Source organism: Nomascus leucogenys, chromosome 1a (assembly GCF_006542625.1).
Source record: "Nomascus leucogenys isolate Asia chromosome 1a, Asia_NLE_v1, whole genome shotgun sequence".
NCBI classification, from domain to species: domain Eukaryota; kingdom Metazoa; phylum Chordata; class Mammalia; order Primates; family Hylobatidae; genus Nomascus; species Nomascus leucogenys.
In genome coordinates this window covers 77,731,517-77,756,144 of record NC_044381.1, presented here as the reverse complement: position 1 = coordinate 77,756,144, position 24,628 = coordinate 77,731,517, and the positions used below count along the sequence as shown (strand labels likewise).

The following is a 24,628-nucleotide window of genomic DNA, read 5'->3' as shown; positions in this document are numbered from 1 at the left end:
GAATGAGGTATGTGGACAACTGGAAGGTGAGCAAGGCAGAGAGGAGCTTTACTGAACAAAAGAACAGCTCTGAGGAGACTGGAAGGGGGTAGCTCCTCTCTGCATGTCGTCTAGACAAGTGTCCAGCTCTCAGCAAAGAAGAGACCCAGAGTGGATAGCTCCTTTCCACAGCTGGTAGTCCCAATGTCTGTGTGAGTCTGGCTGGGTCTGGGATTTTTATGGGCTCAAAAGGAAGTAAGTGCATGCTAATTGTTCCATGGGTGGCCACAGGCAGGCTCATAAAGAGCACAGTAAGTTCTCACTCTGGGGCTGCTGATTCCACTCAGAACTGACAGCCCAGCCCCCAGGCTTCAGACTGTTCCTGGCTTGAACGTAGGACTTCATCAGGGACTCACCCCTTTCCACCCAGGAGCCCATCTGCCTCCTGCCACAATCAATCATGTTGTCCAGGGTACCCACTCTGTTGGTGGGAGGGGCACCTGCAAGGTCACACAGAGCCACACTAAGGGACCCATCGGCCTCCCTCCCATGCTCCTCATTCCCCAAAGTCCAGAGGGGTCTGAGGTGACAGGGGGCTGGCAGGTCAGTGCTGCCCCAAGCATGGGCACACCCCACTGGGCTGCCACCACACCCAGGCGTGGCCACAACTTGCTCTACCCTGGAACGGGCTCAGGGAGCAGGAAAAGGCCAGCCAGCAGGAGCAGGCACTTCCAAGCCTGGAGGGGCAGTGGGGCTTCCCAGACCCCTGAGAGTGCAGCGATGCCCAGATCCACAACCACAGGTGGGCAGCTGCAACTGCCACCAGGAGCGCAGGGCTCCTGCCCCGCCATCTCGGAATGGGGCGGGACTCCCACCTGTTCCCAGCTCCCACTGGCTCCATGTACAGGGCAGCGCCAGCCACACCTTCCCCACTGCAGCTGCTGTCTTTGCAGTGACTGCTGCTGCCATCCCTTCCACCTTTAGAAACTAGAAAAATAAAGCAAATTAAATCTTAATTAAAGAGAAGAAAAGAAATAATAAAAACCAAATATCAATGGAATGGAAAACAGACTAATAGGAAAAAAAATTAGGGCTCAGTGTAGTGGCTTATGCCTGTAATCCCAGCACTTTGCCAGGTGGGAAGATTGCTTGATCTCAGGAGTTCGAGACTAGCCTGAGCAACATAAGGAGATCCTGTCTCTCCTAAAAACAAAAAAAATTCGCCAGGTGTGGTGGTGCCCTCCTGTAGTCCCAGCAACTCAGGAGGATGAGGCAAGGTACCTGCTTGAGCCCAGGAAGTGGAACCTGCATTGAGCAGTGATCGCCCCCACTGCCTTCCAGCCTGGGTGACAAAGTGAGATCCTGTCTCGAAAAAAAAAAAAAAAAAATCAATGAAAGCAAAAACTGGAAACTGGTTCTCTGAACAGATCGAGAAAACTGATAAACCCCTAGCCAGGCTGATCAGAGGAAAAAAAAGTGAGAGGTTATAAATTACTAATATCAGGAATAAAAGAGAAGCATTACTAGAGATTCCTATGGGAATTTCCCAACTTACAAAGGCTACAGGTCTTTCATGTGTTCATTAGAAACCTATTACTAAAAATTCTCAATCTCAAGAACCATCTTATAATGCTTTGTTAACCCATAGAATCTTAAATAGTATAGCTAAAAGCTCTTGCTCCCTTTAAGAATATTTAACACCTCTGAGCTCAATATCCTAAGAGTCCTAAGTCCTAGACCACTCTGAGACCAAAAGGAAACAGATAGCAAAGTAGGGACTCAGTGGAGGCTCCAAAATACCATGGCAGCATCTAAGAAAGGCTCTGATTAAAAGTAACAAAAGAGGGCAAGATAGCCAAATAGGAACAGCTCTTGTCTGCAGCTTGCAGCAAGATCAATGCAGAAGGCGGATGATTTCTGTATTTCCAACTGAGGTACCTGGTTCATCTCATTGGGCCTGGTTAGACAGCGAGCGCAGCCCATGGAGGGCGAGCCAAAGCAGGATGGGGCATCGCCTCACCCAGGAAGCATATGGGGTCAGGGAACTCCCTCCCCTAGCCAAAGGAAGCCATGAGCGACTGCACCATGAGGAACAGTGCCCTCCAGCCAAGATACTATGCTTTTCCCACGGTCTTTGCAACCCACAGACCAAGAGATTCCCTCAGGTGCCTAGGCCACCAGGGCCCTGGGTTTCAAGCACAAAACTGGGCGGCCATTTGGACAGACACTGAGCTAGCTGCAGTTTCTTTTTTCATAACCCAGTGGTGCCTGGAATAACAGCAAGACAGAACCATTCACTCCCCTGGAAAGGGGGCTGAAGCCAGGGAGCCAAGTGGTCTAGCTCAGCGGATCCCACCCCCACGGAGCCCAGCAAGCTAAGAAACACTGGCTTGAAATTCTCACTGCCAGCACAACAGTCTGAAGTCGAACTGGGACACTTGAGCTTGGTGGGGATAGGGGCATCCATCATTACTAAGGCTTGAGTAGGTGATTTTCCCCTCACAGTGTAAACAAAGCATCAGGGAAGTTTGGCAGTGCCACAAAGCTGCTGTAGCCTGATTGCCTCTCTAGATTCCTCCTCTCTTGGCAGGGTATCTCTGAAAGAAAGGCAGCAGCCCCAGTAAGGGGCTTATAGGTAAAACTCCCATCTCCCTAGGACAGAGCATCTGGGGGAAGGGGAGTCTACGGGTGCAGCTTCAGCAGACATAAACGTTCCTGCCTGCCAGCTCTGAAGAGAGCAGTAGATCTCCTGGCACAGCACTCAAGCTCTGCTAAGGGACAGACTGCCTCCTCAAGTGGGTCCCTGACCTCCGTGCCTCCTGATTTGGGAGACACCTCCCAACAGGGGTTTAAAAACACCTCATACCGGAGAGCTCTGTCTGGCATCTAGCCAGTGCCCCTCTGGGACGAAGCTTCCAAAGGAAGGAAGAGCCAGCAATCTTTGCTGTTCTGCAGCCTCCGCTGGGGATACCCAGGCAAACAGGGCCTGGAGTGGACCTCCAACAAACTCCAGCAGACCTGCAGCAGAGGGGCCTGTCTGTTAGAAGGAAAATTAACAAACAGAAAAGAATAGCATCAACATCAACAAAAAGGATGTCCACACAAAAACCCCATCCGAAGGTCACCAACATCAGACACCAAAGGTAGATAAATCCACGAAGATGAGGAAAAACCAGTGCCAAAAGGCTGAAAATTCCAAAAAGCATAACGCCTCTTCTCCTCCAAAGGATCACAACTCCTCACCAGCAAGGGAACAAACTGGACAGAGAATGAGTTTGACGAATCGACAGAAGTAGGCTTCACAAGGTGGGTAATAACAAACTCCTCTGAGCTGAAGAAGCATGTTATAACCCAATGCAAGGAAGCTAAGAACCTTGAAAAAAGGTTAGAGGAATTGCTAACCAGAATAAGCAGTTTAGAGAAGAACATAAATGACCTGATGGAGCTGAAAAACACAGCACAAAAACTTCGTGAGGCATACAAAAGTATCAATAACCAAATCGATCAAGGGGAAGAAAGGATATCAGAGATAGAAGATCAATTTAATGAAACAAAGCATGAAGACAAAATTAGAGAAAAAAATAATGAAAAGGAATGAACAAAGCCTCCAAGAAATATGGGACTATGTGAAAAGACCAAACCTACATTTGACTGGTGTACCTGAAAGTGACAGAGAGAACGGAACCAAGCTGGAAAACACTCCTCAGGATATTATTCAGGAGAATTTCCCCAACCTAGCAAGGCAGGCCAACATTCAAATTCAGAAAATACAGAGACCACCACAAAGATAATCCTCGAAAAGAGCAACCCCAAAAACACATAATCATCAGATTCACCAAGGTTGAAATGAAGGAAAAATGCTAAGGGCAGCCAGAAAGAAAGGTCAGGTTATCCTTGAAGCCCATCAGACTAACAGCAGATCTCTCTGCAGAAAACCTACAAGCCAGAAGAAGTGGGGGCCAATATGCAACATTCTTAAAGAAAAGAAATTTCAACCCAGAATTTTATATCCAGCCAAACTAAGCTTCGTAAGTGAAGAGGAAATAAAATCCTTTACAGAGAAGCAAATGCTGAGAGATTCTGTCATCACCAGGCCTGCCTTACAAGAGCTCCTGAAGGAAGCACTAAATATGGAAAGAAAACACTGGTACGGGCAAAAACAAAGCAAATTGTAAAGACCATCAACACTATGAAGAAACTGCATCAACTAACAGGCAAAATAACCAGCTAGCATCATGATGACAGGATCAAATTCACACATAACAATGTTAATCGTAAATGTAAACAGGCTAAATGCCCCAATTAAAAGACACAGGCTGGCAAATTGGATAAAGAGTCAAGAACCATCGGTCTGCTGTATTCAGGAGATCCATCTCACGTGCAAAGAAACACATAGGCTCAAAATAAAGGGATGGAGGAATATTTACCAAGCAAATGGAAAGCAAAAAAAAGCCGGGCCTGAAATCCTAGACTCTGATATAAGTGACTTTGAACGAACGAACGAACGAATGAACGAGGGAGGGAGGGAGGGAGGGAGGGAGGGAGGGAGGAAGGAAGGAAGGAAGGAAGGAAGGAAGGAAGGAAGGAAGGAAGGAAGGAAGGAAGGGCACTACATAATGGTAAAGGGATCAATGCAACAAGAAGAGCTAACTATCCTAAATATATATGCACCCAATATAGGAGCACCCAGATTCATAAAGCAAGTTCTTAGAGACCTACAAAGAGACTTAGACTCCCACACAAACTCCCTCTCAATAGTGGGAGACTTTAACACCCCACTGTCAATTTTAGACTGATCAACACCACAAAAAATTAAGAAAGATATACAGGACTTGAACTAGCTCTAGAGAAAGCAGACCTAGCAGACATCTACAGAACTCTCCACCTCAAGTCCACAGAATCTACATTCTTCTCAGTGCCACATAGCACTTATTCTAAAATTGACTACATAATTGGAAGTTAAACACTTCTCAGCAAATGCAAAAGAATGAAAATCATAACAAACGGTCTCTCACACACCAGTGCAATCAAATTAGAACTCAGGATTAAGAAACTCACTCAAAACTGCCAAACTACATGGAAAGTGAACAACCTGCTCCTCAATGACTACTGGGTAAATAACGAAATTAATACAGAAATAAAGAAGTTCTTTGAACCAATGAGAACAAAGACACAACGTACCAGAATCTCTGGGACACAGCTAAAGCAATGTTAAAAGGGAAATTTATGGCAGTATGAAGTGGGAAACATCTAAAATCGACACACTAACATCACAATTAAAAGAACTAGAGAAGAAAGCCAAAGAAATTCAAAAGCTAGCAGAAGACAGGAAATAACTAAAATCAGAGCAGAACTAAAGGAGATCCAGACACGAAAAACCCTTCAAAAAAATCAATGAATACAGGAGCTGGTTTTTTGAAAAGATTAACGAAAAAGATAGACCATTAGCCAGACTAATAAACAAGAGAGAAGAATCAAATAGACACAACAAAAATTGATGAAGAGAATGTCACCACTGCTCCCACAGAAATACAAACTACCATCAGAGAACACTGTAAACACCTCTATGAAGATAAACTAGAAAGTCTACAAGAAATGGATAAATTCCTGGACACATACACCCTCCCAAGACTAAACCAGGAAGAAGTCAAATCCCTGAATAGACCAATAACAAGTTCTGAAATGGAGGCAGTAATTAATAGCCTACCAACCAAAAAAAGCCCAGGAACACACAGATTCACAGCTGAATTCTACCAGAGGTACAAAGGGGAGCTGGTACCATTCCTCCTGAAACTATACCAAACAATAGAAAATGAGACACTCCTCCCTAACCCATTTTATGAAACCAGTGTCATCCTGATACCAAAATGTGGCAGAGACACAACAAAAAAAGAAAATTTCAGGCCAATATCCCCAATGAACATTGATGCAAAAATTCTCAATAAAATACTGGCAAACTGAATCCACCAGCACATCCAAAACCTTATCCACCACAATCAAGTCGGCTTCATCCCTGCGATGCAAGGCTGGTTCAACATATGCAAATCAAAAAATGTAATCAATCACATAAACAGAACCAATGACAAAAAACACATGATTTTCTCAATAGATGCACAAAAGGCCTTCAATAAAATTCAATACCCCTTCATGCTAAAAACGCTCAATAAACTAGGTATTGATGGAATGTATCTCAAAATAACAAGAGCTACTTATGACAAACCCATAGCCAATATCATACTGAATGGGCAAAAGCTGGAAGCATTCCCTCTGAAAACTGGCACAAGACAAGGATGCCCTCTCTCAATACTCCTATTCAACATAGTACTGGTAGTTCTGGCCAGGACAATCAGGCAAGAGAAAGAAATAAAGAGTATTCAAATAGGAAGAGAGGAAGTCAAATTGTCTCTGTTTGCAGATGACATGATTGTATATTTAGAAAACCCCATCATCTCAGCCAAAAAACTCCTTAAGCTGATAAGCAACTTCAGCAAAGTCTCAGGATACAAAATCAATGTGCAAAAGTCACAAGCATTCCTATACAACAACAATAGACAAGCAGAGAACCAAATCATGAGTGAACTCCCATTCACAACTGCCACAAATAGAACAAAATACCTAGGAATATAACTTAAGAGGGATGTGAAGGACCTCTTCAAGGAGAACTACAAATCACTGCTCAAGGAAATAAGAGAGGACACAAACAAATGGAAAGAAATTCCATGCTCATGGATAGGAAGAGTCAATATCATGAAAAAGGCCATACTGCCCAAAGTAATTCACAGTCAATCCTGTCCCCATCAAGGTACCATTAATTTTCTTCAAAGAATTAGAAAAAACTACTTACATTTCATATGGAACCAAAAAAAAAAGTCTGTATAAAATCAAGACAATCCTAAGCAAAAAGAACAAAGCTGGAGCCATCACGCTACCTGACTTCAAACTATACTACAAGGCTACAGTAACTAAAACAACATGGTACTGGTACCAAAACAGATATATAGACCAATGGAACAGAAAAGAGGCCTCAAAAATAATGCCACACATCTACAACCATCTGATCTTTGACAAACCTCACAAAAACAAGCAATAGGGAAAGGATTCCCTACTTAATAAATGGTGCCAGGAAAACTGGCTAGCCATATGCAGGAAACTGAAACTGGACCCCTTCCTTACAACTTACACAAAAATTAACTCAAGATGGATTAAAGACTTAAACGTAAGACCTAAAACCATAAAAACCCTGAAAGAAAACCTAGGTAATATCATTTAGGACATACGCATGGGCAAAGACTTCATGACTAAAACACCAAAAGTAATGGCAACGGCCAAAACTGACAAATGGGATCTAATGAAACTAAAGAGCTTCTGCACAGCAAAAGAAGCTGTCATCAGAGTGAATAGGCAACCCATGAAATGGGAAAAAATTTTTGCAATCTATCTATCTGACAAAGGGCTAATATTTGGAATCCACAAGGAACTTATACAAATTTACAAGAAAAAAACAAACAATCCTATCAAAAAGTGGGCAAAGGATATGAACAGACACTTCTCAAAACAAGACATTTATGCAGCCCACAAACACATGAAAAAAAGCTCATCATCACTGTTCATTAGAGAAATGCAAATCAAAACCACAATGAGATACCATCTCATGCCAGTTAGAATGGAGATCATTAAAAAGTCAGGAAACAACAGATGCTAGAGAGGGTGTGGAGAAATAGGAATGCTTTTACACTGTTGGTGGGAGTGTAAATTAATTCAACCATTGTGGAAGACAGTGTGGCAATTCCGCAAGGATCTAGGATCAGAAATACCATTTGACCCAGCAATCCCATTACTGGGTATATACCCAAAGGATTATAAATCATTCTACTATACAGACACATGCACACATGTTTATTGCAGCACTATTCACAATAGCAAAGACTTGGAACCAACACAAATGCCCATCAATGATAGACTGGATGAAGAAAATGTGGCACATATATGCCATGGAATACTATGTAGCCATAAAAAACAATGAGGTCATGTCCTTTGCAAGGACATGGATGAAGCTGGAAACCATCATTCTCAGCAAACTAACACAGGAACAGAAAACTAACACCACATGTTCTCACTCATAAGTGGGAGTTGAACAATGAGAACACGTGGACACAGGGAGGGGAACATCACATACCAGGGCCTGCTGGTGGGTGGGAAGCTAGGGGAGGGATAGCATTAGAAGAAATACCTAATGTAGATGATGGGTTGATGGGTACAGCAAACTACCATGGCTCGTGTATACCTATGTAACAAACCTCCACGTTCTGCACATGTATCCCAGAAATTAAATGTACTGGAAAAAAAAAAAAAGGAACAAAAGAAAGCAGCAATATATTCTTAGCTGTAGCCACCATTAGGAATGGAGGCTGGGAAAAGATGCCAGACACTCAGCAAAAATGGGAAGAGCTTCTAGTGTAGAAAAATGTTAACAGGAGGCAGGGCACTGACAGAATGGGAATGTATCCATTCAGTTGAGTATGTTTAAGAAAGTTAGAGAGTATGCAAAAATAACTGAATGTAATCCTTGGTTTTATTTTATTTTATTTTTTTATTATTATACTTTAGGTTTTAGGGTACATGTGCACAATGTGCAGGTTTGTTACATATGTATCCATGTGCCATGTTGTTTTGCTGCACCCATTAACTCGTCATTTAGCATTAGGTATATCTCTTAATGCTGTCCCTCCCCCCTCTCCCCACCCCACAACAGTCCCCGGAGTGTGATGTTCCCCTTCCTGTGTCCATGAGTTCTCACTGTTCAATTCCCACCTATGAGTGAGAACATGTGGTGTTTGGTTTTTTGTCCTTGCGATAGTTTACTGAGAATGATGTTTTCCAGTTTCATCCATATCCCTACAAAGGACATGAACTCATCATTTTTTATGGCTGCATAGTATTCCATGGTGTGTATGTGCCACATTTTCTTAATCCAGTCTATTGTTGTTGGACATTTGGGTTGGTTCCAAGTCTTTGCTATTGTGAATAGTGCCGCAATAAACATACATGTGCATGTGTCTTTATAGCAGCATGATTTATAGTCCTTTGGGTATATACCCAGTAATGGGATGGCTGGGTCAAATTGTATTTCTAGTTCTAGATCCTTGAGGAATCACCACACTGACTTCCACAATGGTTGAACTAGTTTACAGTCCCACCAACAGTGTAAAAGTGTTCCTATTTCTCCACATCCTCTCCAGCACCTGTTGTTTCCTGACTTTTTAATGATGGCCATTCTAACTGGTGTGAGATGGTATCTCATTGTGGTTTTGATTTGCATTTCACTGATGGCCAGTGATGATGAGCATTTTTGCATGTGTTTTTTGGCTGCATAAATGTCTTCTTTTGAGAAGTGTCTGTTCATGTCCTTTGCCCACTTTTTGATGGGGTTGTTTTTTTTTTTTCTTGTAAATTTGTTTGAGTTCATTGTAGATTCTGGATATTAGCCCTTTGTCAGATGAGTAGGTTGCAAAAATTTTCTCCCATTCTGTAGGTTGCCTGTTCACTCTGATGGTAGTTTCTTTTGCTGTGCAGAAGCTCTTTAGTTTAATGAGATCCCATTTGTCAATTTTGGCTTTTGTTGCCATTGCTTTTGGTGTTTTAGACATGAAGTCCTTGCCCAAGCCTATGTCCTGAATGGTATTGCCTAGGTTTTCTTGCAGGATTTTAATGGTTTTAGGTCTAACATTTAAGTCTTTAATCCATCTTGAATTAATTTTTGTATAAGGTGTAAGGAAGGGATCCAGTTTCAGCTTTCTACATATGGCTAGCCAGTTTTCCCAGCACCATTTATATCATACTGAATGGGCAAAAACTGGAAGCATTCCCTTTGAAAACTGGCACAAGACAGGGATGCCCTCTCTCACCACTCCTATTCAATATAGTGCTGGAAGTTCTGGCCAGAGCAATCGGGCAGGAGAAGGAAATAACGGGTATTCAATTAGGAAAAGAGGAAGTCAAATTGTCCCTTTTTGTAGATGACATGATTGTTTATCTAGAAAACCCCATCGTCTCAGCCCAAAATCTCCTTAAGCTGATTAGCAACTTCACCAAAGTCTCAGTATACAAAATCAATGTACAAAAATCCTTGGTTTTCAAACTTAACCACAGCCCCTGAAGTTGTGGCAAATTGTATTCTGATACATAAACAATCTGTGATTTAAAAAAAAAAAAAAAAAAAGTAGAAGAAGTGGTGAGGACCAAAATAAATAGCAATAAAAATTGTATAGGAATTATATAACAAAATGATCAACCAAAGAAAAACCTAATATTATTTCCTACATAATAGTAACACAAAAACCACAGTTAAGGCAATACTGATGGTGAATTGATAAAATTACAAAGGAAAACTAAGTCTGCTTAGCTGAAAAATTAAAGTATTACATTAAAAATCATTGCAGGAAATATCTGGTCATGAGCATTTGCAGATGGAGCCTTTTAAGATTCCCAAACATTTGTGGCAGCCGGACTTCTCGGGAAAATACTGAATCATAGCCCTAAGCAATCACCAAAAAAAGAAAATTTATTTCAACATTTACAAATACTAAATTTTAGTGTCCCTTAACTTACTCAACAGATTACTAACTAGTAAAAAGCTCTAACACATCAAAGTGACTCTATGTATCTGAATTTCATATAACCTTCTAGGAACCAAAGAATGAATGTGTGTTTTGAAATTAGTGTGCAAGTTCATCAGAAGAAAATTCCTGACTGAAAACTATGGAATAAACTTGGCTAAATTCATACCCTCCATTCTTTTGCTAAGAATTCTCACACATACTTATTTTTAAATGTGAAATGCCTTTGTCCTTTCCATTTTTCTGAAACTCTACGTTTCTCTAGGTTTAATTTAAGTCTTCCATACTCCATTCCTCATAAATGAGAATACCACTATCAACCCTACAGGATAGTTTTCAAGATTAAGTGAATTAATGTTCAGAGACTGATTGAAACACATCTTCCTTCTTTTTCCCTAATTCTAAGTCTTGTAAAATTACTATATCCGCAACACCAACAGCAACCACTGCTTTGCAAATGTTATAGGAACTTGATAAAACCCTACTGATAAACAGATAGGCACTCAATATAATTATCTATAAAGCTGAAAATCTGCCTCATTACATTAAGCAATGCAGTATACAGTATGTAGAATACCTTGTAGGAAAATGTTTGTTTCATAAATTAAGCAGAAAACCATTATTTCTACATCCTAGGCTAAGAATATTTCTGCATTTGCAAGCATCTTTAATGTTACCCTCAGTGGGACTAAAAGAATCAAAGCTTCCCACCACTCATAGAATACTGATTTTACCTTGTCCTCATTACAAAGTAATTGATATAACTGAAAATCCAGACTCATTATTTCTGCCTATGCTCATGTCTAGACAGATTATGAGACAAATTTTCTGGAATAAATTCAACCACTGCCATAAATTCTGAAGCCAACAGTTTGACCATTAACAATTTTTCCTTTACCGTGGTAAAGGAAAGAATATTACATAAAACTCATAGTGTATAATTCATTATTTGTGAATTTTCCCAACTATTGACACTAAATTTTTCAGTTTTTTCATTTATATATCCATAGAACAATTGAATTGTTACCTACAAATATAGAAATATATAAGAGTTATTAGGCATTTGGGGCTTGTAATATTGTGATTTATGATAAGAAATACAAATGGTTTTCATCCCATTTCCTGGTACTCATCTCCTAAAACCTTTGTAGTCTCCAAAATGGTGTCTTTTTGTATGCTAATAAGATGGCTGGGTGGTCCCGGATAGCCTCAGGACAGGGGCTTATTGCAAAGGGAACCAACTTTGTAATTAGAGTGTTGGGAACTTTCAGTTCCACCAACCTCTGGGAAGAGGTGAGGGGCAGGAGGTTGAGTTAATCACCAGTGGCCAGTGATTTATCAATCTTGGATATAGGAAAGAAGCCTCCATAAAAACCCAAAAGGACGGGATTCATGGAGCCTCCAGGTTGCTGAACACATGGAGGTGCTAGGATGGTAGCCCACCCTGAGAGGGCATGGAAGATGCACGTCCCTTCCCACATACCTTGCCCTATGCATCTTTTCCATCTAGCTGACCATCCGTATCCTTTGTAATATTCTTTATAATAAACCAGTAGACATAAGTGTTTCCCAAAGTTCCGTGAGCCACTCTAGCAAATAACTGAACCACAGGAAGGGATCGTGGGAACCTTCAATTTATAGCCAGTTAGTCAACAGCACAGGTTACCACCTGGAGCTTTCGATTGATGTCTGAAGTTGGGAGCAGTTGTGTGGTACTGGGATCTTACCCGGTGGGGTTTGCACTAATTCCACTTAGTGTCAGAATTGGGTTAAACTGTAGGAAATCGTATTGGTGTCTGCTGCAGAACTGCTTGGTGTGGTACAGAAAAGAAAACGAAATAACAACCAAAAAAAAAAAAAACCACATTTTGGTGACCAAAAGTGTTCTGTGCTGAGTGTGTGTAGCAGGGGAAAATGAGTTGTTTTTTTTCCTACTATATAGGAGTCTATAGATAAAATAACTAGTAAAAAATACATGGTACAAAATTAACAGTTATAAGTCACAAACCCTACCTTCAATCACAATTTACTGGTCTATTGTAGTTTTGATTTGTATCTATACCTATTTATACTTAGTATCTTTACAACAAGCCAGGCATCCTGAGAGTTTTATAAAATTATTTCACAAAATACTCAGGAACTCTACAATGTAGGCATAATCTCTTTTTTAAGAGTTGAGTAATTAAGGCTTAAAGAGGTAAAGTGATTTGCCCAAGGCCAAACAATTAGTGTATATATAGTAGAGAAGCCACAATTCAAACCTCTAATAATATCATAAGGACGACCTGTTTTAAACAATTCTGAAATAACAAAATTCAAATTTACAGTTTTAATCATGAAGCTATTCATTTCATAAAAATTTTATTTAGGTCGCATTAAAATACTCACCAAGGATTATCTTAAGTTTTAAGAACCTCCATTTTCTTTAAAATAGAATGGAATTAACAAAATTTCTATTTACTTACATGTAACTCTTCAGGGATATCCATGTGAAAATTAGAATATACTGCTAACCTTAGTGAAATAACATAACTGGAGACATTTAAAAGCTAAGAGAAAGTAATCACCTGATACTCACCTAGTTAATTATATGCCATAATAAGATCTGATAAGACTATTAATTTGATTTACATTTCAAAATACCTTTATAGATTCAAATTAATACTATGTGCATATCACAAGACTTGAGAATGGGCACATGACTTCTTTGGTTATTATACTTTGATTTACTACCTAAGTGCAAATTACATATTAAAAATAGAATAAATTAATGACACTTGGTCAAGTTTTGTTTTTTATTTTTTGGCAAAATGGTAAAGCACCTAAGCTGTTTGGCACAAACTTATGGTTTTATAGGACATAACTGCTCAATGTAATTTTTATTTTCTTTTTCAGATATGAATGGGTATTAATTTTCTATAACTCACATATTTTATCAAGGTTAGATCTTCCAATGAGTTCAGAGGAATATGCAATGCTTGAAAGCAAACAGCTAAATACTATCTGTTGCACTCAGAAAAGGCAATTTATATCACAAATGAGTACTCTGCTCCCTTCTGGCTCACCCATAGATAATATTTTTTAAACTCTTCAAACATCAGGGTTAAAATACTTAAAAAGTTTTCTCCTTTGTTAATGCATGGTATGTTTCTCCATACTACTCCCCAAACCAACCACAGACTATCAAAACTACTTAAAAACAATTCTTACATTATCTTTTGACATCCATAGGTTATCATTGTGACTCAGTTTATTTCCAGTTTGCATACAAACAAAATAGAATGAAGAAGCACCAGATCCTCAGCCTTAGAATCTCATTCCTAATTTATGAGATGACCAATGTGCCTTCGCTTGTTTCCAAAAGACTAAGATTTACTTGCATGGATATTTATTGACACAAATTATCTAGTAATGAATCAGGGAAAAAAAAAAAAAAAACTTTGAGGTCTGTTCACTGGTTCAACTAAGCATGATGTAATGAAGAATAGTAACCATAACCATAAGCTAAGTAAAAATAATTAGAATTATTTGTAAAATGATAAAGAAGCAGAAGGCTGCATAATTATATTGACAGGATTTGAACCAAATAGATCAAAATAACTAACACCTGGCCAAGAAACAAAGTTGTAGCTCTCACTTTAAGAGTTCAAAAGCTATCACCACACAGAGGGCACAATTATCTATAAAATGAAGTTTCTGGCCGGGTGCGGTGGCTCATGCCTATAATCCCAGCACTTTGGGGAGGCCGAGGCAGGCAGATCACGAGGTCAGGAATTCAAGACCAGCCTGGCCAGTACGGTGAAACCCCGTCTCTACTGAAAATACAAAAAAAAAATTAGCCGGGCATGGTGGCATGCACCTGTAGTTCCAGCTAAGCAGGAGGCTGAGGCAGAAGAATCACTTGAACCCAGGAGGCGGAGGTTGCAGTGAGCCAAGATCGCACCACGGCACTCCAGCCTGGGCGACAGAGTGAGACTCCGCCTCAAAAAAAAAAAAAAAAGTTTCTCCTATTCATGCATAAAATAGTGATAAGTAGAACCTTCTTAAATACTTAAGTCACAATTACTTAATTTCTCTAAGACCCTATGCCTAACACTCCTCCACCCCCTGAGAGTTTAATTCCTAGAAAATATACTTCAAATAATAAATCCGGCACAACCTTCATAATATTTCTAATCAAAATATGTTCACTGACTGACTGAACCCTACCTATGTGAATATCTAATAATAAAATCCTCATTTCTTAGTCATTATTTTATGCCCATTTTGAACCCTTCAACTTTCTCCAGGTTTATTAAACAAATAAATTCAGTCTTTTCTGTCACATCTCAAAGAATCTATTTCCAGAAACCTTAATCATATTTATAGATTCTTCCTTGGTTCCTCTCCAAGTTGAGCACATCCGACTTCATTTTGTGTTTGACTTTTTTTAAGTAGAGCAGATCAGGAAAAGAAAGTTATTATGCTGACTCCTGCCCCTTAAATTACCTAGTTCATACAATCAGCCCACTATTAGAAACAAGAGTTCAAATCTTAGCTCTCAGAGGACACCTGAATCAGAATGTATAAGTTTATTAATATTTTCATTAATTAAATATGAGATGTAATAGAAAGAGAATGAGTTTCAGTGTCATCTTTTAAATGTGACCTAACCTCTCAAAGACACAGTTTTCACATTTGTAAAAATAGGAATACCATCTATTTTATGAAGATATAAAAACAGAAAGTAATACCTATTATAAAAAAGAACTATCATAGGTCACAAATTCTTTGTCTGTATTCTTGCATATCCAGCAGCCAGACTATGCTGGCTTATAGCAGGCATTCAACAAAATCAACCCCTGGCATATAGTTGCTTAATGTTACTTTTCATCCTTCATTCCGGATTGATTTTTCTAAAGACTATAAAAATACTTAACTTCATAAACATTTAGACTTTCATCTGTATTCTGTGTCAGTCTCCACATTCAGTAAACAGTTGACATTAATGAATTCACGTAAATACTATGCCATTCTAAATTTTACCTTTCCCTTGAACGAACTGTGATTTTTATTTCCAGTTTAGCCATTCTAGTGGGTATTTAGTGCTGTGTTGTGATTTTAATCTACATATTCTTCCACCAGTCACTAATGAGGCTGAGGATTGGCTATCCTATTTTTAGAAATGCCTGTTCAAGACTCTAGATCACATATATGAGTTATTTATACCTTCTGGATCTAAGCCTTTTATTAGTTACACATGTTGTAAATAACTTTTGTCACTTTGTGGCTTGTTTTTTTCCCACTTTCTTAAGGATGTTTTTATTGTTTTACTTTTCTATTTTCCATCTGGAATTGATCCAATGGGGGGTAAGTGATCCAATATTTTAACACACATTGAGAGTAATATAACTTAAGTATGTGACAGAATACTTATAACAATATTCAGCATTTGGTTCAAGAGCATTATAAAATAATTCATTTATATATCTAACTACAAAAAATAACAAACATTAATGGTAACATTATGGTTGCTAATTATTACTATTTACCACATGGCTAGCATACATTGGGCACCAGCTTTAGCATTTTATGTATAGATTTCAATATTCTGAACAATCATATGAAGTTAACATTTCTCATCTTCCCAAATGAGAAAACAAACTCAGAAGAGTAAAGCAATATCTTACCCATGGAAACATAACTAATAACGGTAAAGCTGGGATTTAATCCCGTTATGCCCATTTTCTTTCTTCTATACTTTATTGCCTCCTAATTCAAACACTTTGGTAGTTCCTTACTGAGTAGTATTTGTCTTTACATTATTTCAAGATGTGTTAATACTTCCAACATTTGAAAGTTTGAAACTGATCATGAATATCTGATATTATTTAAGTACCTACATAGCCATGATCATATAAAACTATGTTAAAATATGAAGCCTCTGCCCTCAAGATGTTTATAACCTAATAGCTAGCACACATATGACAAACAAGGTAGATAATTTTAAAATTCAAAGAAAGTAGCTGGATGGGCAGTTGGGGAGAAAAATGAATAGATACGTAAAAGGAAAAGAAAAATATTCATATATTTACAAATCAAAGCTTGGCATTTTTATATTTATCACAATCTCGTAAGAATGGTGATTTCTTTTTTTTTTTTTTGAGATGGAGTCTCACTCTGTCGCCCAGGCTGGAGTGCAGTGGCTTGATCTCAGCTTACTGCAACCTCTGCTGCCCTGGTTCAAGCGATTCTTCTGCCTCAGCCTCCCAAGTAGCTGGAATTACAGGTTCCTGCCACCGTGCCCGGCTAATTTTTCGTATTTTTAGTACACACCGGGTTTCACCATCTTGGCCACAGTGGTCTTCAACTCCTGATCTTGTGATCCACCCACTTCGCCCTCCCAAAGTGCTGGGATTACAGACATGAGCCACCGCGCCCAGCCTTGTTTTTGTTTTTGTTTTTGTTTTGAAACGGAGTCTCACTTTGTTGCCCAGGCTGGGGTGCAGTGGCACAATCTCAGCTCAGTGCAACCTCTGCCGCCCTAGTTCAAGCGATTTTCCTGCCTCAGCCTCCCAAGTAGCTGGGATTACAAGCGCCTGCCACCAAGCCTGGCTAATTTTTGTACTTTTAGCAGAGATGGGGTTTTGCCATGCTGGCCAGGCTGGTCTCAAACTCCTGACCTCAGGTGATCTGTCCACGTCAGCCTCCCAAAGTGCTGGGATTATAGGCGTGAGCCACCATGCCCAGCCCACAAGTACAGTGATTTCTTAGATATAAAAGGTAATGATGCAAGAAAGAAAATTAAAGGTAACAGAAGTCTTAAATACCACTCAGAGAAAGACATTCAGAAGAACATAAAGGCAATGTCAAGACAGAAATTTTTTTTCCTCTCCAACTCTATATGCCTCGCTGCAGAATGTTAAACGTTATTACAAACAAACTCGGGTAAGATACCCCTTCAGGCAAAAAGAAAATCTGTGCAACACATTTCCCCCTCCCCAATCCCCACTCAAAAGTAATCAGATAAACAGAGAGCACTGCTGCTAACAAGCTCTCACAGAATTCAGGGATAGCTAAAGGGAGAGTACTCAAAGTAGTGAGTTTTCAGTTTTAGAATTTGATCCCTCCGTCAGTCTTCAAGATTGTTGACCTTAAAGCCAGGGTGTAAGACCCACCGCTTCATTCAATACTTTAAAAGGCAGAGTAGAGGGAGGTTTATTAAATTTGTTCCAAGATGAGCTGAGATTGAAACTTCTTTCATCATTAAAAGTGTGCTCCTCAGCCGGGCACAGTGTAATCCCAACACTCTGGGAGGCCAAGGCAGGCAGGTGGCTTGAGCTCAGCAGTTCCAGACCAGCCTAGGCAACATGGTGAAACCCCATTGCTATCAAAATTACAAAAAATAGCCGGGTGTGGTGGCACACACCTGTAGTCCCAGCTACTAGCGAGGATGAGGTGGGACAATCGCTTGAACCCAGGGGGCAGAGGTTGCAGTGAGTCCAGATTGTGTCACTGCACTCCAGCCTGGTCGAAAGACCGAGACTTCATCTCAAAAAAAAACTAAAAAATAAAGTAGGCTCCTGCCTGAGCACACTGGCTCACACCTGTAATCCTAGCACTTTTGAAGGCTGAGGCGTTCCAAGATTGCTTGAGACCAGGAGTTTAAGACCAGCCTGGCCAACATAACTAGACCCTGCCTCCTCTACAAAAAAAAAAAAGAAATTCTTAAAAATTAGCCCAGAGTGGTGGTGTGAGCCTGTAAACCCAGTTACTTGGGAGGCTGCAATAGGAGGATGGCTTGAGCCCAGAGGTAGGCTACAGTGAGCTAGGATCTCACCACTGCACTCCAGCTTGAAGTAACAGAACAAGATCCTGTCTCTAAAAATAAATTTAAAATAAATAAATAATTTAAAAAGTATGCTGCCGAAGCAACTTTGCCACAATGGATATATTTCCTAACCTCCTCAAGGAAATACATTGCAGAGTATTTTGTTCATATCATGTTCAGGTTAGCAGATTTATTAATCAGTGATCTTCAAAAACTTTTACATCTGGCCATTCCAATTCATTTCATTTTTAAATAAACAGAACATTATGAAACACAGAAAGACCACCAGCAACTACTCTGTCTAGTTGAAAAAAGGATGTAGATTTGACGCTGCCTCTCTTTAGGCCAAAGAAAAGCACTAAGACTACCTAAGAGGTCCAGCCAGGTTATATAAATTTCAAAACGTACCACAGGTAAAAATTGAAAGATAAGAACACAGAAGAAGAGAAATACATAATCTGTAATTTTCATTGGTAATGAAATGTAAAAATGTGATAGAGTGATGGAAATTTAGATATATCTATAAAAACAATTTTTTTTATTTTGGCTGTACATTGCATCAAATTCTTCTTGACCCAAATGTGAATCTCCCAATGGCAAAGCAAAATGCTCTGAAGTTAAGAAAAATGAGAATAATTTATTCAAAAAAATTTTTTGAATAATTACATAGTACAATATTTAGTCCCCACAAGAACACATAAAGTTATGTCACAGAACACATTGTGTCCTTAAGAAAGCTCATCTAAAATGAGACCGGCATGGAAAATAGCCAATTGCAATACAAGGCGGGAGCTATAATATATAATAAAAGTACATACAAAATGTTAGGAGAAGCATCAGAATATGTAATTAAATTCCACACAAAAGAGGGTTCATGAAAATCACACTTGATCGATGCATAAATTATAAGCAAAGTTTTCATAGGCAGTTAAGTATATTCCAAACAGAGTAAACACCATAAAGTCACAGAAACTTGAAAGTACTTCAGGATCTTCATTCTATTAAATGTGAGCCTAATATGTAAGATTCAGTCATTCATTCAAAAATATTTAATGAAGGTCCACAGTGAACATTCATTAAATAGGTACTAGAGACAAACCTCATTCTAGGTACACAGAATTTATATTCTAGTGGTAAAGATAAACATTAAACAGTGTACCCATAAGACACTTTCTGACAGTGATATATGTTATAAAGGGTTAAAAAGCATAACATAGGCCAGGCGTGGTAGCCCATGCCTGTAATCCTAACACTTTTGGAGGCCAAGGCAGGAGGATCACTTGAGCTCAGGAGTTTGAGACCAGCCTGGGCAACATAGTGAGACCCTGTCTCTATATTAAAATTTTAAAAAGCATAACATAATGTGGATGGGGGAAGGAGAAAGATACTTTAGATAGAATAGTGAAACGGTCAGTGTGAATTGAGCATAAGGAGCAAGGCAGAGTAGGGAAAGTATTCTCTTAACAGTATCTTTTGTCTGTTTCTAGAAAATGCTGTTTCTTACCTTAGGCCTTCTTTACTGCTCTTTTCTCTGCCTGTATTTTTGCATGGCTAACTCCATTTTACCATTGACTTCTTAGTACAAATGTCACTTTCTCAGAGGTGAGAAAGTAGATAATATTCTGAATTTTATTCTAAGTGTACTGGGAAGACATAGGAAGATAGTAAGGAAGGAGGTGATGAGCTGATTTTTTTAATATTGCTTATTTACCATCATTCATTTATTTAGGAAACCACCCAAAGGCTTATAGACAAGATTATGGGGTACACAGATGAATAGAGAGACCAGGTGGAATGTTACTTCGATAGTCCAGTAAAGAAATGATGGCAATTATCCTAGGATGATAAGAGGTGGAAAGAAGTGGGTAAATTCAAGATAAATTTTAAAGTAGAGCCAACTTAATACCAAAGTACCTAGATTTTCAAATTCTATAGTCAGCAACTGAAAAAAAAAAAAAAAAAAAACAGTTGCAAAAGACTTAAGATGAGTTCTTGTATCTTCTACTTAGACTGTAAGCCAGATCTTATTTTAATATTATACATACTATAAAAGGAAGAGAACTAGAAAACAAGAGCAGCTGCTACACATTTGCTAAAGTGGAAGCAACAATAAAATTAGAGTAAATATGACTTTATCCATTGGAGTCAAAGGAAAGAAACGGTCCTTTGCCTCTTAAAATTAGAGTATTATCTCTAATTTAAAATATACTTTGATAGTGTTTTGAGGCATTCGTTCTTGCATACTCATCATGCTCAATTTACAATACAGGATACATTCCTGAGGCTTGTAGCTACATTGTGTCATCTGAATACTAGACTTTATTCTTGAAAATTACTGAGTTTACTGGTAAAAGACCAGTAAACTCCCACCACTTCAATATTGCATGTCATTAACACTGACTTTGAAATGCAGGCATACAATGATAAAAGCCAAACAAAAATTCTGCAACCTCCATCATCTTGAATTTTAAAACTATGTATAAAAATGAATTTTATGTATATAAAAAATATGTACAGATTTAAGGAATTAGTATAGCCATTTGTGTTATCAACTCCTTATTATCAATAAAAACTAACCTCAATTATTGAGAGCTTACAATAAGCCAAGTACTATACTGTGCACTTTGTTCACAGTATTTCCCAACAAGTTTATGAGATTGGTATTATCATCACCATTTCATAGATGGGAAAAAAAGGCTTATTAGAAAGGCAAAGTAATTTGTTCATGTCAAGCAGCTGGATAAATGGGTTGTTGAGAGTTGAACTCAGGTCTGTTTGGATTCAAAGTCCAAATCTGTAACCATGACTTTGTAGCGCTGCCACAACTTTTTTAAAACCAGTTTTTAATTGATATAGAGTAGTTGTATATATTTTGTGGTACTTTTGATACCTGTATGCATACAATATGTAATAACCAAAACAGAGTAATTGAGATATCCATCACCTCAAGCATTTATCTTTTCTAACCACACTTTATACTACTCTAATGAGACTATTTTAAAAGATAATTAGGAATTTGAATGTTACATATTTAGAGTGGCTACATCTCAAACATCCAAATATTAAACGCACGTTAAAATGAATATGCCGAAGTATATATTTTCTAAACAAAAAAAAACCTGTAAAAGTATACAAAAACATCATTGGCTTATAAAATCTTTCCCTTGAATGCTAAAATAAACAATAAAATATAACAATACAATATAAAATAAATTTTTTGAAACCCAAATTAATCTACTCATCAGTCTAGAAACTAAAAATGGCTTTCAGATTTTTTTTAAATATATATGTGAAGAAGACTGTTTAGAAGAAAACACTAATTGATACATTTGCTTTCCCATTTCATATCTGCAGATTGTAACTACTCTCCAAACAATATTTATAAATTTTTTTCTACACTACAAGCTTAAAAATGCAAGTATAGTAAGAAAGTCATACAAACCCAATTCACATACAAAAAAAGTGTGTTGTATACTCTGAAAATTATGTTTCACTTTCCTCACACCGCACCCATCCATATTTCCAGACACCTAAAACTAGATCAGACACTGTTCTTAAACATCTGAACATTTCGGTTTACTATAGAAATCGTGTAAAATTATAAAGCATAATCCTTGAAAAAATATCTTTCAAATAAGCAATTAAAATAAGGCTTACCATTTTGATGCCTGTGGAAAACGTCACTGGTTTTACAGGTTTGGGTTTCTCAAGTTGCATTTCTAATTGGGTAGATCTATCTTTATGCTGAGCCAAAAGCAGAGCAACAGGGAGATCAGAACTCTCCTGTAAGAATAGTTCAAGTTCAATAAAAAATGTAAAAAGGGAAAACTAAAAACAACAAGACTTTTATTTTAAATTATGTCTTTTCCATAAGCATTTCATGTCAAACTAAATATTCACATTATGGAGGATACTTTAACAAAAAATATTAACATTCCATAATAAGAAAAGGCTGTTGTAGACTCATAAATCAAAATAACCTGCAAACAAGTATTTTTATAAAATCCACATTAAAAGTTCCTATTTCAACTAGCAAACCAACCACATTTATTAAAACGAAAAAAATAAGCTAATCACAAAAAGAGTAGTACAAAGTACTATAACTTAGATCAGATGTTTATCTAAGACGCATTCTTTTTACCAGTAAATTTAGACCAGTTTGAAATTGTTTCCCATTAGGTTTCACCTGAGACCATTTGGAAATGATCCTTGTTCTATTTTGCACAATGAAACTATTGTAAGTACAACCAAAAGTATATTTATTTTCTCCTTTACTAACTTACTTTTAAAATTTAAGTCTATGTTTTTTAACTTAAGTAACAAAATGACAGTTAAACATTTTAATATCTTATATTAAGTCTAAGCACACAGACACATTTTAATACTATAAGCAAATTACTAATTTTTATATGTAGACTGTTATTTATTCTGTTTAACAAGAAGTCCTCTTACATCTTTGAAGTGCTGTGGAGCTAAGGTCTAAACTAAATGATATCCAGACATTTTCCTTTCTGAGTTTTCAGTTAAATAAGAATCCAAAAACATATGCAGAAGGACGTACCAGGAGGAAGAAGACATCTCTCTCTCTCTCTTTCCTACACACACATACAAACACACACACACAAACACACACACAGAGAAAGAGATCGAGAATTTTCTGTATCTATAAACAAAGATGAAGGTCAAATACATTTTTATCTCCTATACCAGGATTATGTGCTAAAACATATTGTTCAAAGAGGCTATAGATGTTAAAATAGTGACTACACAGAATTTGATCCTGAAGAAACTCTATTGTTAACATTTCACAGCATGAAGCAAACATACAGATTTTAATTTTCTTTCCAAATCTAGCAACTTAATAATTTTTTAGGCACAAATGTGGTTAATTAAGACTTAAAGGAATTGGTTTAAGGTTACAGTATAGAAATAACTCAAATAAGCAACTTAATTCAATAGAATTGTCCTAGAATAAAGTTGCACATCAAGATTTTATAATAGAAGTGTTTTGCAAGAGCGATGTTACAAAGATTAAAACTTTTAATAGTAAATGGAAGAACACAAATTTTATTTATTTATAAGATGTAACCTTATTAAGGAGCAAAATCATTAAGACCTGGCTTTAACAATAATGAAGGAAAAGTGATGAAATATAGTATGAGGAGAATATACTAGAATACCTTTTATATTCTACACCAAAGCATTAGTAATGCATGAGTAACTGTATTGCTAAGATTCCTTGCAGCTATTCTAGATTTACATTAAGAATTTTATAATAAAATATATAATTAAAGAACATTTTTAATGGGCTGTGGCCAAATATCTTTTAAAAGCTATTCTATCGTTTCACATGTAGAAACTAACAAAAGAAAAATAAATTTCCTTAGCTAAAAAGTTAAAAGTATTGCTTTTCAATTTATACTCTCAATCAATTCAAGTGCTCTTCCTTAACTGGTATTTCCTTTAAAAAGCAAAAATTCTTATATAAAAGCAATGTATTAACTTCAAAAAAAAGTTGCTAGTCAAGACTTTAGCTTGTTTTAATCCTGGTTTCACATTCACATAAAAGGAACTGCATGTTAAAGTGTCTTGGTAAACAGCTGAAATCTAATAAAAACAAATGTTCTAAGAATCTAAAAGTTTTGATACTGAAGCATAGAATTTAGTTCCAATCTACTTTATTCTATTTTAGCACTCAAATTTTGAAGCCTGGAAGCCTTATTAAGTGTTAAACTAGAATTAAGTAGGAGTTCCAACAACAAAAAATATTAATGGAGTAAAATAAACAATTTGAAACATGCATGCTCTGGGGAATATCTAACATGCAGATTTAGCCTTTCAAGTTATTTCATTCTTTGCATTACATTTTACCTTAAAAGGTTCCCTAACCTGTATTAATTGCCTGAAGGCACACTGTTTAATATTTAAAGAAATTTTAATAAGAACTGCCTGTAATACTCATTAAAAGCTTTATAATGACCATTTTTAAAAGATTATTTTAACTGACTTTAAGCAAGCCATCTGGCAAACAATATTTCTAATAAAAATCACCTACTGCGTTCGACAACAATATTAGCCCATACAAAATTTAAGACATAAACTGAAGCGAATTTTCAAACAGGAATATAAAAAGATTTAATAAGCCAGGACCTGTTTAAAAATCTTTTTCCAAACTGTTTTTTTAAATTGAATTTACAGTTAGGATTAAATAAATGGACCTTTT

At 37.5% G+C, this 24,628-nt stretch overlaps 1 protein-coding gene across 2 annotated transcripts in view; it reads right to left on the bottom strand.

The window, feature by feature from the left end:
• The window catches only part of MNAT1 (MNAT1 component of CDK activating kinase), a 241,529-nt gene that overhangs the window by 129,083 nt on the left and 87,818 nt on the right, over positions 1 to 24,628 (bottom strand). Inside the window, exon 6 of one of the 2 annotated variants that reach the window (XM_003267767.2) lies at positions 22,063 to 22,188. The exons of the other annotated variant lie outside the window; for it this stretch is intronic. Within the exon in view, the coding sequence (XP_003267815.1) occupies positions 22,063 to 22,188 (126 nt within the window). The remainder of the gene's footprint in view (positions 1 to 22,062; positions 22,189 to 24,628) is intronic. 2 annotated transcript variants of the gene reach the window in all.